This window comes from Bombina bombina, chromosome 11 (genome assembly GCF_027579735.1).
Source record: "Bombina bombina isolate aBomBom1 chromosome 11, aBomBom1.pri, whole genome shotgun sequence".
Classification (NCBI taxonomy): Eukaryota; Metazoa; Chordata; class Amphibia; order Anura; family Bombinatoridae; genus Bombina; species Bombina bombina.
Genome location: NC_069509.1, coordinates 161144753 through 161161776, shown reverse-complemented (window position 1 = coordinate 161161776; position 17024 = coordinate 161144753). Strand labels below are relative to the sequence as shown.

The 17024-nt window shown below is 39.1% G+C and overlaps 1 protein-coding gene across 2 annotated transcripts in view; it reads right to left on the bottom strand.

Annotated features, from left to right (window-relative positions):
- Positions 1 to 15765: 15765 nt before the first annotated feature.
- Positions 15766 to 17024, bottom strand: part of LOC128642017 (myosin-11) — a 122826-nt gene continuing 121567 nt past the window's right edge. The window contains exon 41 of one of the 2 annotated variants that reach the window (XM_053694652.1): positions 15766 to 16685. In XM_053694652.1, coding sequence (XP_053550627.1) covers positions 16547 to 16685 — 139 coding nt within the window. In that variant the 3' untranslated portion in view covers positions 15766 to 16546. The remainder of the gene's footprint in view (positions 16686 to 17024) is intronic. The other variant, XM_053694653.1, reaches the window with a different exon arrangement.

Sequence of the window (17024 nt, the reverse complement as noted above, 5' to 3'; positions counted from 1 at the left end):
ACGCCCGCACAAGTGACGCCAAGTACTTCTAGTGTATTTAATTCTTTCACCCTGCAAGATATGGCCGCACTTATTAATACTACCCTCACAGAGGTTTTATCTAAGCTGCCTGGGTTGCAGGGGAAGCGCAGTAGGTCTGGTGTGAGAACAAATGCTGAGCCCTCTGACGCTTTATTAGCCATATCCGATGTACCCTCACAATGTTCTGAGTTGGGGGTGAGGGATTTGCTATCTGAGGGAAGAGACTTCTGATTCAGGAAAGATGTTCCCTCAGACGGACTCAGATATGACAGCTTTTAAATTTAAGCTAGAACACCTCAGATTGTTGCTCAGGGAGGTTTTAGCGACTCTGGATGATTGTGACCCTATTGTAGTTCCAGAGAAATTGTGTAAAATGGACATATTTCTAGAGGTTCCTGTCTACACTGATGTTTTTCCGGTCCCTAAGAGGATTTCGCACATTGTTACTAAGGAGTGGGATAGACCAGGTATTCCGTTCGCTCCCCCTCCTACTTTTAAGAAAATGTTTCCCATATCAGACACCATGCGGGACTCGTGGCAGAAGGTCCCTAAGGTGGAGGGAGCTATTTCTACCCTGGCTAAGCGTACAACTATACCTATTGAGGACAGTTGTGCTTTCAAAGATCCTATGGATAAAAAAAATAGAGTGTCTCCTAAAGAAAATATTTGTTCATCAGGGGTTTCTTCTCCAACCTATAGCGTGCATTGTTCCTGTAACTACTGCAGCTGCTTTTTGGTTCGAGGCTCTGGAAGAGGCTCTTCAGGTTGAGACCCCGTTAGATGATATTCTGGTTAGAATTAGGGCTCTCAAGCTAGCTAATTCTTTCATTTCAGATGCCGCTTTTCAACTGGCTAAATTAGCGGCAAAGATTTCAGGTTTTGCCATTTTAGCTCGTAGAGCGTTATGGCTTAAGTCCTGGTCTGCTGATGTGTCATCAAAATCTAAGCTTTTAGCCATCCCTTTCAAAGGTAAGACCCTATTCGGGCCTGCACTGAAAGAGATCATTTCAGACATCACTGGAGGGAAAGGCCATGCCCTTCCTCAGGATAAGACTAATAAGATGAGGACCAAACAAAATAATTTTCGTTCCTTTCGAAACTTCAAGGATGGTCCCTCTACCTCTTCCCCTGCTGCAAAATCAGAGGGGAATTTTGCTCAATCCAAGTCAGTCTGAAGACCTAACCAGACTTGGAACAAAGGTAAACAGGCCATGAAGCCCGTTGCTGCCACCAAGACAGCATGAAAGGGTAGCCCCCGATCCGGGACCGGATCGAGTAGGGGGCAGACTTTCTCTCTTTGCTCAGGCTTGGGCAAGAGACGTTCAGGACTTCTGGGCTTTAGAAATCATAACCCAGGGGTATCTTCTAGATTTCAAAGATTCTCCTCCAAAGGGGAGATTCCATCTTTCTCAATTGTCTGCAAACCAGACAAAAAGAGAGGCATTCTTAAGCTGTGTAAAAGACATATATACCATGGGAGTAATCCGCCCAGTTCCGAAAGCAGAACAGGGGCAGGGGTTTTGCTCCAATCTGTTTGTGGTTCCCAAAAAAGAGGAAACCTTCAGACCAATTTTAGATCTCAAGATCCTAAACAAATTCCTCAGGGTCCCATCTTTCAAGATGGAGACCATTCAGACTATTTTACCAATGATCCAGGAGGGTCAATATATGACCACCGTGGACTTAAAGGATGCGTATCTACATATCCCTATCCACAAAGATCATCACCAGTTCCTCAGGTTCGCCTTTCTGGACAAGCATTACCAGTTTGTGGCTCTTCCCTTCAAATTGGCCACAGCTCCCAGAATTTTCACAAAGGTGCTAGGGTCCCTTCTGGCGGTTCTAAGGCCGCGGGGCATAGCAGTGGCGCCTTATCTGGACGATATTTTAATTCAGGCGTCGACTTACCAACTAGCCGAGTCTCATACGGACATTGTGTTGGCTTTTCTAAGATCTCACGGGTGGAAGGTGAACGTAAAAAAGAGTTCACTTATCCCTCTCACAAGAGTTCCATTTCTGGGAACTCTGATAGATTCGGTGGATATGAAAAAATTTCTGACGGAGGTCAGGAAATCAAAGCTTCTAACCACCTGCCGAGCTCTTCATTCCATTCCTCGTCCATCAGTGGCTCAGTGTATGGAGGTAATCGGACTAATGGTAGCGGCAATGGACATAGTTCCATATGCTCGCTTGCATCTCAGACCACTGCAACTATGCATGCTCAAACACTGGAATGGGGATTATACAGATTTATCTCCTCAGATAAATCTGGATCAAGAGACCAGAGACTCTCTTCTTTGGTGGTTGTCACAGGATCATCTGCCCCAGGGAATGTGTTTCCTCAGGCCAGCGTGGGTCATAGTGACGACGGATGCCAACCTATTGGGCTGGGGGGCAGTCTGGAATTCCCTGAAAGCACAGGGTTTGTGGACTCAGGAGGAGGCTCTCCTCCTGATAAATATTCTAGAACTAAGAGCGATATTCAACGCGCTTCAGGCGTGGCCTCAGCTGACTTCGGCCAGATTCATAAGATTCCAGTTGGACAATATCACGACTGTAGCATATATCAGTCATCAGGGGGAACAAATAGTTCTCTAGCGATGATAGAGGCTACCAAAATAATTCAATGGGCAGAGACTCACTCTTGCCATCTATCAGCAATCTATATCCCAGGAGTGGAGAACTGGGAAGCGGATTTTCTAATTCATCAGACTTTTCATCCGGGGGAGTGGGAACTCCATCCGGAGGTGTTTGCACAATTGATTCAGCAATGGGGCACACCAGAATTGGATCTGATGGCGTCTCGTCAGAACGCCAAACTTCCTTGTTACGGGTCCAGGTCAAGGGATCCTCAGGCAGTACTGATAGATGCTCTAGCAGTACCCTGGTCGTTCAACCTGGCTTATGTGTTTCCACCATTTCCTCTCCTTCCTCGTTTGATTGCCAGAATCAAACAGGAGAGAGCTTTGGTGATTTTGATAGCACCTGCGTGGCCACGCAGGACTTGGTATGCAGACCTGGTGGACATGTCATCTCTTCCACCATGGACTCTGCCACTGAGACAGGACCTTCTGATTCAAGGTACGTTCCAGCATCCAAATCTAGTTTCTCTGCGGCTGACTGCTTGGAGATTGAACGCTTGATTTTATCCAAGCGGGGTTTCTCTGAGTCGGTCATAGATACCTTGATTCAGGCTCGAAAGCCTGTCGCTAGGAAAATTTATCATAAGATATGGCGTAAATATCTTTATTGGTGCGAATCCAAAGGCTACTCATGGAGTAAGATCAGGATTCCTAGGATTTTGTCCTTTCTCCAAGAAGGATTGGAGAAGGGGTTATCAGCTAGTTCCTTAAAGGCACAGATATGCTTTATCAATTTTACTGCCCAAGCGTCTGGCAGATGTTCCAGACGTTCAGTCGTTCTGTCAGGCTTTAGTTAGAATCAAGCCTGTGTTTAAACCTGTTGCTCTGCCATGGAGTTTGAATTTAGTTCTTAAAGTTCTTCAAGGGGTTCCGTTTGAACCTATGCATTCCATAGATATTAAGCTTCTATCTTGGAAAGTTCTGTTTTTAGTTGCTATCTCTTCGGCTCGAAGAGTTTGTAAACTATCTGCATTGCAATGCGACTCTCCTTATCTTGTTTTCCATGCTGATAAGGTGGTTTTGCGTACCAAACCTGTATTTCTTCCTAAGGTTGTTACTAATAGGAATATCAATCAGGAAATTGTTGTTCCTTCTCTGTGTCCTAATCCTTCTAAGAAGGAGCGTCTGTTGCACAACTTGGACGTGGTTCGTGCTTTGAAGTTTTACTTGCAAGCGACCAAAGATTTCCGTCAAACATCTTCTTTGTTGTCTATTCTGGAAAACGTAGAGGTCAAAAAGCTACGGCTACCTCTCTTTCTTTTTGGCTGAAAAGCATCATCCGTTTGGCATACGAGACTGCTGGACAGCAGCCTCCTGAAAGAATTACAGCTCACTCTACTAGAGCGGTGGCTTCCACATGGACTTTTAAAAATAATGCTTCTGTTGAACAGATTTGTAAGGCTGCGACTTGGTCTTCGCTTCATACCTTTTCCAAATTTTACAAATTTGATACCTTTGCTTCTTCGGAGGCTATTTTGGGAGAAAAGTTCTTCAAGCAGTGGTGCCTTCTGTTTAACCATCTGTCTTGTCCCTCCCGTTCATCCGTGTCCTATAGCTTTGGTATTGTATCCCACAAGTAAAGGATGCATCCGTGGACTCGTCGTACCTTATAGAAGAAAAGTAAATTTATGCTTACCTGATAAATTAATTTCTTCTATGGTACGACGAGTCCACGGCCCGCCCTGTCATTTTAAGACAGATTATATTTTTTTGAAATAAACTTCAGTCACCTCTGCACCTTGTAGTTTCTCCTTTTTCTTCCTGTACGTTCGGTAGAATGACTGGGGGTGAAGCTAAGGGAGGAGCTACATAGACAGCTCTGCTGTGGTGCTCTTTGCCACTTCCTGTTAGCAGGAGGATAATATCCCTCAAGTAAAGGGTGAATCTGTGGACTCGTCGTACCATAGAAGAAATTAATTTATCAGTTAAGCATAAATTTACTTTTTTCATTTGGATAAGGTGGTGTTACGTACCAAACCTGGTTTTCTTCCTAAGGTTGTTTAAAATACAATTTTTAATCAGTAAATTGTTGTTCCTTCCTTGTGTCCTAATCCTTCTTCTAAAAAGGAGCGGCTGTTACATAATTTGGACATGGTCCGTGCCTTGAAGTTTTACTTGCAGGCAACTAAGAATTTTTGTCAATCGTCTTCCCTGTTTGTTATGTTTTCTGGGAAACATAGGGGTCAGAAAGCTATGGCTCCCTCTCTTTCTTTTTGGCTGAAAAGTATCATCCGTTTTACATATGAGACTGCTGGACAGCAGCCTCCTGAGCGAATTACGGCTTATTCCACTAGGGCTGTGGCTTCCTTGTGGGCATTCTAAAATGTTGCTTCAATTGCACAGATTTGCAAAGCTGCAACTTGGTCATCTCTTCACTCTTTTTCCAAATTTTCCAAATTGAATACTTTGCCTCGTCTGAGGCTGTTTTTGGGTGGTAAGTTCTTCAAGCAGTGGTGCCTTCCGTTTGGGTTCCCTGTCTTGTCCCTCCCTTTTCATCCGTGTACTATAGCTTTGGTATTGTATCCCACAAGTAAGGATGAAATCCGTGGACTCATTGTATCTTGTAAAAGAAAAGGAAATTTATGCTTACCTGATAAATTTGTTTCTTTTACGATACGATGAGTCCACGGCCCACCCTGTTTTTCTATGACAGGTCTTTAAATTTGTTAAACTTCATTCACCTCTGCACCTTGGCTTTTCCTTTCTCTTCCTAACTTCGGTCGAATGACTGGAGTGGGAGGGAAGGGAGGAGCTATATATACAGCTCTGCTGTGGTGCTCTTTGCCTCCGACTGCTGACCAGGAGGCGATATCCCCACAAGTAAGGATGAAATATGTGGACTCATCGTATCATAAAAGAAACAAATTTATCAGGTAAGAATACATTTCCTTTATTTGAATCAGGTCTTGGCACACTTATATCCCTGACAAATATACCTCATATGCAGATTAAGATACTTCCTGAATACTGGAAGAAAATAGAATTTCTTAGGGACCCTATTATGGCATGGTATCACATAGGCAAAATTTGAAAAATAATTTTTTTCAGTCTCTAAATTCTTGGAAATTGATAATAACCCAGATTTAAGGCTAGGGGGTTGCCAAGATCTGGGAAATTTTGGATTAGGGAAAGTTTCTAAGGTAATGGAAGAGGTACAGGGAGTGGCTTCTTTTATCTATTGATAAATTAAGGGAGAAATACTGTCTAAATTTGAAGCATTGGTTCTCGTACCTACAGCTAAAACATTACTGTATTAAACTCTTTCTTATATGGGGTATGTTGGAAATGGAAGGTGTTAACACGTTATTAACGCTTTCTTTAAGGGGAATTTCTCAATGTCCTGGTTATACAATTTAATTTCTAATGTCAACTATGAATTATCTCTGGAATAAAATTGCCCACAATTGAAGTAGGATGTGGCCTAGTAACTTTAATTCTCAAAGTATTTTGAAGAGTTTGAAAAGAGTCTAGAAAGCTTCTAAGATACTGTTAATGGCATACGTAACCCCTTATAGTAGATCTAAATGGTCAACAAACCTAGAAGGGAATTGTTGTCAGAAGTGTAGGTTCTTCAAGGATAATATATTTCATTGTTTCTGGACCTGCCCGAAGAGCAAAAGGCTTTGGAAAATAATTAATTATTGGATAAATAGAATGTGCTATACTGATATGCTATCTGATGAACAGATATTTCTTTTATTTGTAGATCATAAATTTAATAATATTGCAAACTTTATAAATATGGCTATCATTATAACACGGAACCTAATATTAAAGCAGTGGAAATTGGGCTCAGTTCCATTTTTCGTGTCTTTTAAAAATGCTATCCAGAGACAGTTTTTTTTTTTATTGAGTAGCATGATATCTGGTATAGTCTAGAATACAACGTTAAACAATTCTTTGAGGAATGGAAATTTTGGATATGGAAGTTAGATTTAGCTGAACAGGGAAATCTCGGAAAGTTGGAGTCAACACAATATATAATGTAAGCTAGACTAAGGGGAGAATGGCTACCGCCACAATGATGGTAAACTATAGATTATACCAAATTGTATTTTTTTTCTCTCCATCTGTGAGAGAGGTATTAATTTTTATTTTTCTCTCATGACTTGTGCTATCTTAAAAAAAATATATATATATATATATATATATATATATGGGTTTAAAAATGAGACAAATATACCCTGGGCAAGATGCTATTGGGTTGGTCATTAAACAATGGAAATACGAGATCTTTCATAGTTTGAGAGTTGTTGGATGTCTTTTTTTTTTTGTATGAAAGTTTATGATTTATGTATTAATGTAATTAAGGCATCCAAGAATAGCTCTGTAGAGTAACTATTGCTCATTATTTACTATTGTATAACAATTGTTTCTTCTTTCTTTGCCTTGTCTTTTTTTCTTTTTGTCTCAATAAAAAATATATACAGTATATGTAAAAAAAAAAGATGTATTGCAGAAAAGACGTCATTCTGAAGTCAAAGGACTGTCCGTTGTTGCAGAAGGATGTATTTTTTCCAGTAAATACAATACCCTGGTAACCTTGTAGTATTCCTTTGTCATTTCATCTGGAAAATTTCAAGAAACACATCGGTGTAATAAAGGAAAGGGCATCTGAATCATCCTTACAAGTATCTTTTGAAATTGCAACTGGACTGCTAGCATCAATTTCATTTCTTTCATGTAATTAGCAAGAGTCCATGAGCTAGTGACGTATGGGATATACATTCCTACCAGGAGGGGCAAAGTTTCCCAAACCTTAAAATGCCTATAAATACACCCCTCACCACACCCACAATTCAGTTTTACAAACTTTGCCTCCGATGGAGGTGGTGAAGTAAGTTTGTGCTAGATTCTACGTTGATATGCGCTCCGCAGCAAGTTGGAGCCCGGTTTTCCTCTCAGCGTGCAGTGAATGTCAGAGGGATGTGAGGAGAGTATTGCCTATTTGAATGCAGTGATCTTCTACGGGGTCTATTTCATAGGTTCTCTGTTATCGGTCGTAGAGATTCATCTCTTACCTCCCTTTTCAGATCGACGATATACTCTTATATATACCATTACCTCTGCTGATTCTCGTTTCAGTACTGCTTTGGCTTTCTACAAACATGTAGATGAGTGTCCTGGGGTAAGTAAATCTTATTTTCTGTGACACTCTAAGCTATGGTTGGCCACTTTGTTTATAAAGTTCTAAATATATGTATTCAAACATTTATTTGCCTTGACTCAGAATGTTCAACATTCCTTATTTTCAGACAGTCAGTTTCATATTTGGGATAATGCATTTGAATTAATCATTTTTTCTTACCTTCAAAAATTTGACTCTTTTTTCCCTATGGGCTGTTAGGCTCGCGGGGGCTGAAAATGCTTCATTTTATTGCGTCATTCTTGGCGCGGACTTTTTTGGCGCAAAAATTCTTTTCCGTTTCCGGCGTCATACGTGTCGCCGGAAGTTGCGTCATTTTTGACGTTATTTTGCGCCAAAAATGTCGGCGTTCCGGATGTGGCGTCATTTTTGGCGCCAAAAGCATTTTAGGCGCCAAATAATGTGGGCGTCTGATTTGGCGCTAAAAAATATGGGCGTCGCTTTTGTCTCCACATTATTTTAGTCTCATTTTTTCATTGCTTCTGGTTGCTAGAAGCTTGTTCTTTGGCATTTTTTCCCATTCCTGAAACTGTCATTTAAGGAATTTGATCAATTTTGCTTTATATGTTGTTTTTTTGTCTTACATATTGCAAGATGTCTCACGTTGCATCTGAGTCAGAAGATACTACAGGAAAATCGCTGTCTAGTGCTGGAGCTACCAAGCTAAGTGTATCTGCTATAATTTTTGGTATCTGTTTCTCCAGCTGTTGTTTGTATTGCATGTCATGACAAACTTATTAATGCAGATAAAATTTCCTTTAGTACTGTTACATTACCTGTTGCTGTTCCGTCAACATCTAATTTTCAGAGTGTTCCTGATAAACATAAGAGATTTTATTTTTTTTTTCAATCCATTAAGAAGGCTATGTCTGTTATTTCTCCTTCTAGTTTACATAAAAGTCTTTTAAAACTTCTCTTTATTCAGATGAATTTTTAAATGAACATCATCATTCTGATACTGATAAATCTTTGTATTTGTTCAAGATGGAATTTATTCGTTCTTTATTTAAAGAAGTATTAATTGCATTAGAAATAGAGGATTCTGGTCCTCTTGATACTAAATCTAAACGTTTAAATAAGGTTTTTAAATCTCCTGTAGTTATTCCAGAAGTGTTTAATCTCCCTGATGCTATTTCTGAAGTAATTTCCAGGGAATGGAATAATTTGGGTAATTCTTTTACTCCTTCTAAACGTTTAAGCAATTATATCCTGTGCCATCTGACAGATTAGAGTTTTTTTGGGACAAAATCCCTAAGGTTATGGGGCTGTCTCTACTCCTGCTAAATGTACTACTATTCCTACGGCAGATAGTACTTTATTTAAGGGAAATTGAATCCTTTCTAAGAAAAGCTTACTTATGTTCAGGTAATCTTCTTAGACCTGCTATATTTTTAGCGGATGTTGCTGCAGCTTCAACTTTTTGGTTAGAAGCTTTAGCGCAACAAGTAACAGATCATAATTTTATAGCATTATTATTATTCTATAACATGCTAATAATTTTATTGGTGATACCATCTTTTGATATCATTAGAGTTGATGTCAGGTATATGTCTCTAGCTATTTTAGCTAGAAAAGCTTTATGGATTAAACTTGGAATGCTGATATGTCTTCTAAGTCAACTTTGCTTTCCCTTTCTTTCCAGGGTATTAAATTATTATTTCAATTGTTTCTGGAAGGAAGGGAACTTTTTTACCAAAGGATAAAAAATCTAAGGTAAATTTAGGTCTAATAATCTTTTTTGTTCCTTTCCTCACAACAAGGAACAAAAGCCTGATCCTTCATCCTCAGGAGCGGTATCAGTTTGGAAACTATTTCCAGTTTGGAATATATCCAAGCCTTATAGAAATCTATAGCCAGCTCCTAAGTACCCATGAAGGTGCGGCCCTTATTCCAGCTCAGCTGGTATGGGGCAGATTACGTTTTCTTCAAAGAAATTTGGATCAATTCCGTTCTCAATCTCTGGTTTCAGAACATTGTTTCAGAAAGGTACAGAATTGGCTTCAGTTAAGGCCTCCTGCTAAGAGATTTTTTTCTTTCCCGTGTCCCAGTTAACACAGCAAAGGCTCAGCATTTCTGAAATGTGTTTCAGATCTAGAGTTGGTTGGAGTAATTATTCCAGTTCTGGAACAGGGGCTGGGGTTTTATTTTATCTCTTCATTGTACCAAGAAGGTCAATTCCTTCAGACCAGTTCCGGATCTATCAATATTGAATCATTATGTAAGGATACCAACATTCAAGATGGTTACTGTAGGACTATCCTGTTTTTTGTTTAGCAAGGGCATTATATGTCTACAATAGATTACAGGATGTGTATCTGCATATTCCGATTCATCCAGATCACTTTTAGTGTCTGAGATTCTCTTTTTAGACAAGCATTACCAGTTTTTTTGGCTCTACCGTTTGGCCTAGCCTCAGTTCCAAGAATTTTTTTCAAAGGTTCTCGGTGCCCTTCTTTCTGTAATCAGAGAACAGGGTTTTGGTATTTCCTTATTTGGACGATATCTTGGTATTTGCTCAGTCTTCTCATTTTCGAAGAATCTCATACGTATCGACTTGTGTTGTTTCTTCAAGTTCATGGTTGGAGGTTCAATTTACTAATCAGTTCATTGATTCCTCAGACAAGGGTAACCTTTTTAGGTTTCTAGATAGATTCAGTGTCTATGACTCTGTCCTTGTCAGACAAGAGAAGTTTAACATTGATATCAGCTTGTCAAAACCTTCAGTCACAATCATTCCCTTTGGTAGCCTTATGCATGGAAATTTTAGGTCTTAGGACTGCCGCATCAGATGCGATCTCCTTTGCTCGTTTTCACATGCGACCTCTTCAGCTCTGTATGCTGAACCAATGGTGCAGGGATTACTCAAAGATATCTCAATTAATATCTTTAAACCGATTATACGACACTCTCTGACATGGTGGACAGATCACCATCGTTTAGTTCAGGGGGCTTCTTGTTCTTCCGACCTGGACTATAATCTCAACAGATGCAAGTCTTACAGGTTGGGGAGCTGTGTGGGGGTATCTGACGGCACAAGGGGTTTGGGAATCTCAGGAGGTGAGATTTCCGATCAGTATTTTGGAACTCCATGCAATTTTCAGAGCTTTTCAGTCTTGGCCTCTTCTGAAGAGAGAGTTGTTCATTTGTTTTCAGATAGACAATGTCACAACTGTGGCATACATCAATCATCAAGAAGGGACTCACAGTCCTCTGGTTATGAAAGAAGTATCTCGAATTTTGGTTTGGGCGGAATCCAGCTCCTGTCTAATCTCTGCGGTTCATATCCCAGGTATGGACAATTGGAAAGCGGATTATCTCAGTCGCCAAACGTTGCACCTGGGCGAATGGTCTCTTCACCCAGAGGTATTTCCTCAGATTGTTCAAATGTGGGAACTCCCAGAAATAGATCTGATGGCTTCTCATCTAAACAAGAAACTTCCCTGGTATCTGTCCGGATCCCGGGATCCTCGGGCGGAGGCAGTGGATGCATTATTTCTTCCTTACAAGTGTCATCCTGCCTATATCTTTCCGCCTCTAGTTCTTCTTCCAAGGATATTCTCCAATATTCTAAAGGAATGCTTGTTTGTTCTGCTGGTAGCTCCAACATGGCCTCACAGGTTTTGGTATGCGGATCTTGTCCGGATGGCCTCTTGCCAACCGTGGACTCTTCCGTTAAGACCAGTCTTTCTGTCTCAAAACCTTAATTTTAAGGTATGGAGTTTGAACGCTTGATTCTTGGTCAAAGAGGTTTCTCTGACTCTGTGATTGATACTATGTGACAGGCTCGTAAATCTGTATCTAGAGAGATATATTATAGAGTCTGGAAGACTTATATTTCTTAGTGTCTTTCTCATCTTTTTTTCTTGGCATTCTTTTTGAATACTGAGAATTTTACAGTTTCTTCAGAATGGTTTAGATAAAGGTTTGTCCGCAAGTTCCTTGAAAGACAAATCTCTGCTCTTTCTGTTCTTTTTCACAGAAGGTTTGCTAATCTTCCTGATATTTATTGTTTTGTACAACCTTTGGTTCGTATAAAACCTGTCATTAAGTCAATTTCTCCTCCTTGGAGTTTGAATTTGGTTCTTTGGGCTCTTCAAGCTCTTCCTTTTGAACCCATGCATTCTTTGGTCATTATATTACTTTCTTGGAAAGTTTTGTTTCTTTTGGCCATCTCTTCTGCCAGAAGAGTCTCTGAATTATCTACTCTTTTTTGTGAGTCTCCTTTTCTGATTTTGCATCAGGATAAGGCGGTGCTGCGAACTTCTTTTGAATTTTTTACCTAAGGTTGTGAATTCTAACAACATTAGTAGAGAAATTATGGTTCCTTCATTATGTCCTGATCCTATGAATTCTAAGGAGAAATCATTGCATTCTTTGGATGCTGTTAGAGCTTTGTAATATTATGTTGAAGCTACTAAGTCTTTCCGAAAGACTTCTAGTCTATTTGTCATCTTTTCCGGTTCTAGAAAAGGCCAGAAAGCTTCTGCCATTTCTTTGGCATCTTGGTTGAAATCTTTATTTCATCATGCCTATGTTGGGTCGGGTAACACTCCGCCTCAAAGGATTACAGCTCATTCTACTAGGTCAGTTTCTACTTCCTGGGCGTTTAGGAATGAAGCTTCGGTTGATCAGATTTGCAAAGCAGCAACTTGGTCCTCTTTGCATAATTTTACTAAATTCTACCATTTCGTTGTGTTTTCTTCTTTTGAAGCAGTTTTTGGTAGAAACGTACTTCAGGCAGTGTTTTCAGTTTGAATCTTCTGCTTATGTTTTTTCATTAAAATTTTATTCTGGGTGTGGATTATTTTCAGCAGGAATTGGCTGTCTTTATTTTATCCCTCCCTCTCTAGTGACTCTTGCGTGGAAAGATCCACATCTTGGGTAATCATTATCCCATACGTCACTAGCTCATGGACTCTTGCTAATTACATGAAAGAAAACATAATTTATGTAAGAACTTACCTGATAAATTCATTTCTTTCATATTAGCAAGAGTCCATGAGGCCCGCCCTTTTTTGTGGTGGTTTTGATTTTTTTGTATAAAGCACAATTATTCCAATTCCTTATTTTATATGCTTTCGCACTTTTTTCTTATCACCCCACTTCTTGGCTATTCGTTAAACTGAATTGTGGGTGTGGTGAGGGGTGTATTTATAGGCATTTTAAGGTTTGGGAAACTTTGCCCCTCCTGGTAGGAATGTATATCCCATACGTCACTAGCTCATGGACTCTTGCTAATATGAAAGAAATGAATTTATCAGGTAAGTTCTTACATAAATTATGTTTTCAGTCGGTTAAAATCCTCTACTAGCGAGAGATGTTTAGTTCATAAGACTAGATCGCCCTAAAGAACACACATCTCACCCTGGTAGAGAATGCTTTTTAAAGGGACACCGAAACCACATTTTTTCTTTTGTGATTCAGATAGAGCATGCAATTTTAAGCAACTTTCTAATTTACTCCTATTATCAAATTGTCTTCATTCTCTTGGTATCTTTTTTTTAAAAAGCAAGAATGTAAGTTTAGATGCAGGCCCATTTTTGGTGAACAACCTGGGTTGTTCTTGCTGATTGTTGGATAAATTCACCCACCAATAGACAAGTGATATCCAGGGTTCTGAACCAAAAATGGTAGCAAGAGAACAAAGAAAAATTGATAATAGGAGTAAATTAGAAAGTTGCTTAAAATTGCATGCTCTATTTGAATCACAAAAGAAAATAATTGGGCTCAGTGTCCCTTTTAAGCTTTGTATATCATCTATAAGGGTGACAAATATACCAGTACCCTCTGCCTCTTGATGCCTACTCAGACACAAAACAAATGTTCCCAAACCAAAAGCCAACAAGAAAACTAATGTGTATAGGGTAGAAGCTCTATGGAAAAACCACAAACCGGATGGCTTCTGGCATTGTCCTGTTTGCACATGTTGCATAAATAAGCAAGACCAGCAGGGTACATTCTATGAGTTAGCCATAGTCTATAGTGCCAATATCCTTTGCAATACAGTGGTGTCTGTTATGTTTGTACTGCTTGCAAGGTCTTCTTACTTCATCTGTGCAAAAATAGCAAACACTTCAGCTGGAGCAGAGCTCCTATCTTCAATCCACCAAATAGGCAGAAACTAGGCCGAACGTGAAGAGTAGGGGGATATGCGACATCTGGGAGGGGTTCTTTTTACCTAGTTCAGATGACATAGGCTATATATTCACCAATAACTGGGTATTCTACAAAAGTGTGAGGGGAAAAAATGATACTTCATTATGATTCTTACCAATTAATGTCCATTTTATGCTTCACTTGCTGAACAACTGAGTCAAATTTGTTCAATTTTCATGCATCATATATACTCAAAGTGTGAGTGAGCGCCTTCTGCTGGCCAGCTCTAGTTATTACAAATGTTGGAGTTCAGGAGCTTGCATGTGCATGTTTACGTGCCTATCTTGGTATGCTGTTTAAAGGGACATGAAACCCCCAAAAAATTATTTCATGATTTATATAGATTATACTTTGTTTTTTAATAACTTTACAATTTACTTCTATCAATTTTGCATCATTCTCTTATTGAAGATGCCATAATGCCCTCCTGGGATCCAGCTGAACACATTTGTAAGCCAATGAAAATTGACATAGAAGTTCAGCCACCTATCAGCAGCTAGTTACAAGCTCCTGAGCTCATCTAGATATGATTTTCAGCAAAGGATACCAAGAGAAGGAAGCAAATGAGATAATAGAAGTACATTGGAAAGTTGTTTAAAATTGTAAGTTTTATCTGATTCGTGAAAGAAAAATTAGGTTTCATGTCCCTTTAACAAAAAAGTAATAAAAAAAAATTGTTTCAAATTATTTAAATCATTTATTTATGTGTGAAGATGAATTCTCCATTACTGATGTATATTATGCATATTTATAAAATGACTTGGATGTCAGCTTCTATGTTTGTGACATAGAAATCACCAAAATTCTGACACTCAAATAAAACTATTATCCCTTTTTAATAAATACATTTTTTTTTAATTCTTCTTGACTCTTAAAGGGACATCAAAGAAAATTAGATAATATAAATAAATTAGAAAGTTGTTTAAATTCTATGCTCCATCTGAATTTTGAAATAATTTTTTTGGGGAGGTTTCATGCCCCTTTAATGTAGAGAGAGTTTTAAAAAAAAAATAAAAAAATTCCATGGGCCCGATTTTAAGAAGCTCTGTATCGGCCCCAATGTCTCTGTTTCCGTGTGAGCCTTCAGTCTCGCCAGAAACAGGAGTTAAGAAGCAGCGGTCTTAAGACTACTGCTTCTTAAAGGACCAGTCAACACTGTAGATCTGCATAATCAACAAATGCAAGATAACAAGACAATGAAATAGCACTTAGTCTGAACTTCAAATGAGTAGTAGATTTTTTTTCTAACAATTTTAAAAGTTATGTCTCTTTCCACTTCCCCTGTACCATGTGACCACCATCAGCCAATAACAAATGCATACATGTACCATGTGACAGCCATCAGCCATTCACAAATGCATACACACTTATTCTTGCACATGCTCAGTAGGAGTTGGTGACTCAAAAAGTTTAAATATAAAAAGACTGTGCACATTTTGTTAATGGAAGTAAATTGGAAAGTTGTTTAAAATTGCATGCTCTATCTGAATAATGAAAGTTTAATTTTGATTTAGTGTCCCTTTAACTTGTATGCCATCTCTGAGGCGTTGTACAGCAATCAGCCCGATCACATACGATTGGGTTGATTGACACCCCCTGCTAGCTGCCGATTGGCAATGAATCTGCAGGGAGCGGCACTGCACCAGAACTGCTTGTGCAATGATAAATGCCGACAGCGTATGCTATCGGCATTTATCGATGTGCGGCAGACATGATCGCTACATTGTATCATGTCTGACCGCACAATAGTAAATCTACCCCATAATCTGTACTTTGGATAATAAAATACACAACACATACTGCAATAAAATGTTATTTTATTAGAGAAGCCAAATTACACATATCAATTAAATACAGATTAGTAACACAATGGGCTGGATTAGAAGTCAGCTTGAAATAATAAAAATAAAACAATTACTTTATTCATCATACCCTTAGAAACGTGTGAAATCAATAGGAAAGGCCAATGTTATATCTTGTGCTTTATAGTTGTACCAGTGGAAGTTGCATTTTGCACAATCAGTGCTCTATTAAACTGTGCGATTTACGTCTTTATTAAAAATTAGATATAGTTTTCATACAAATGATGAGATAGGCACTTGGATGTTTTGTGAAATGTGCATTAGAACCTATAAAAAAATAAAAAAAGTTATTTCAGCCTTGACACTATATCTGTATCAGGTCTTGTGTAGGGGGAAGTAGGTCAGACTTTTACTTTTTTCGTTGTCCGTATCTTGCACATTGCCAATGGTTCGTCCCAGCCTAAAAAAAATACCATGCTGTGAACACTGCAGATTATGTGCCTGTGTGTGTACATGAAGCTTCTGAAATATCTAAGAAATGCACCTGCTTATCCCCTGTAAAGGACATTAGATTTCATCGAAGAATAAAAAAAATCTGCCGCAGTTTTAATGTTGCATTTATACAGTATCTCATAAACAGGGTGCACTTGCATTAGTCATAACTTCATTGCCAGAGTGGCAAGCAACATATGGTTGCAAACTCCTCTGCGGCTGAAAAAGGGTTAAATAAAACGTCTCCAGTGATAAATAAAAGGCAAGTGGTGTGGCAGGGAGTAAAGTTATTCACTAGCTTTTGTTCCATTGTAATCTGCATCCCGTGTTTCAGCATCTTCTTCAGACCCATCAGCTGCGTTATCTACCGCTCTTCTGCCCCCCCCAGATCGCCGTGGGGGTGCAAACGATGGCTCGTTACCCCGCCTGCAGGAGATAAACACAGTTATCAGTTTCTGACGTTCACAACCAGAGAAACAGGCAGTCATTAATAAGCCAGAGGAGATAGTCGTCATTGCTGTACAACAGAAAACTGGATGAATGAATGAAAATCAAACATTGTTTTCTGGGACAGCAATATTGACTGAATATTTAAAGGTGTGTCAGAATTTCAGAGGACTCCACTGACAAATAGATCCTTATATTCAAGTGTTTAATTGATCTACAAAAATACTAAACAAACAAACCTTTGTTATTCACTCTCCCGCATGTGTCTGTGTGTTGATGGAGTGGTGAATATGTAATGCTATTCATTCTTATGAATTG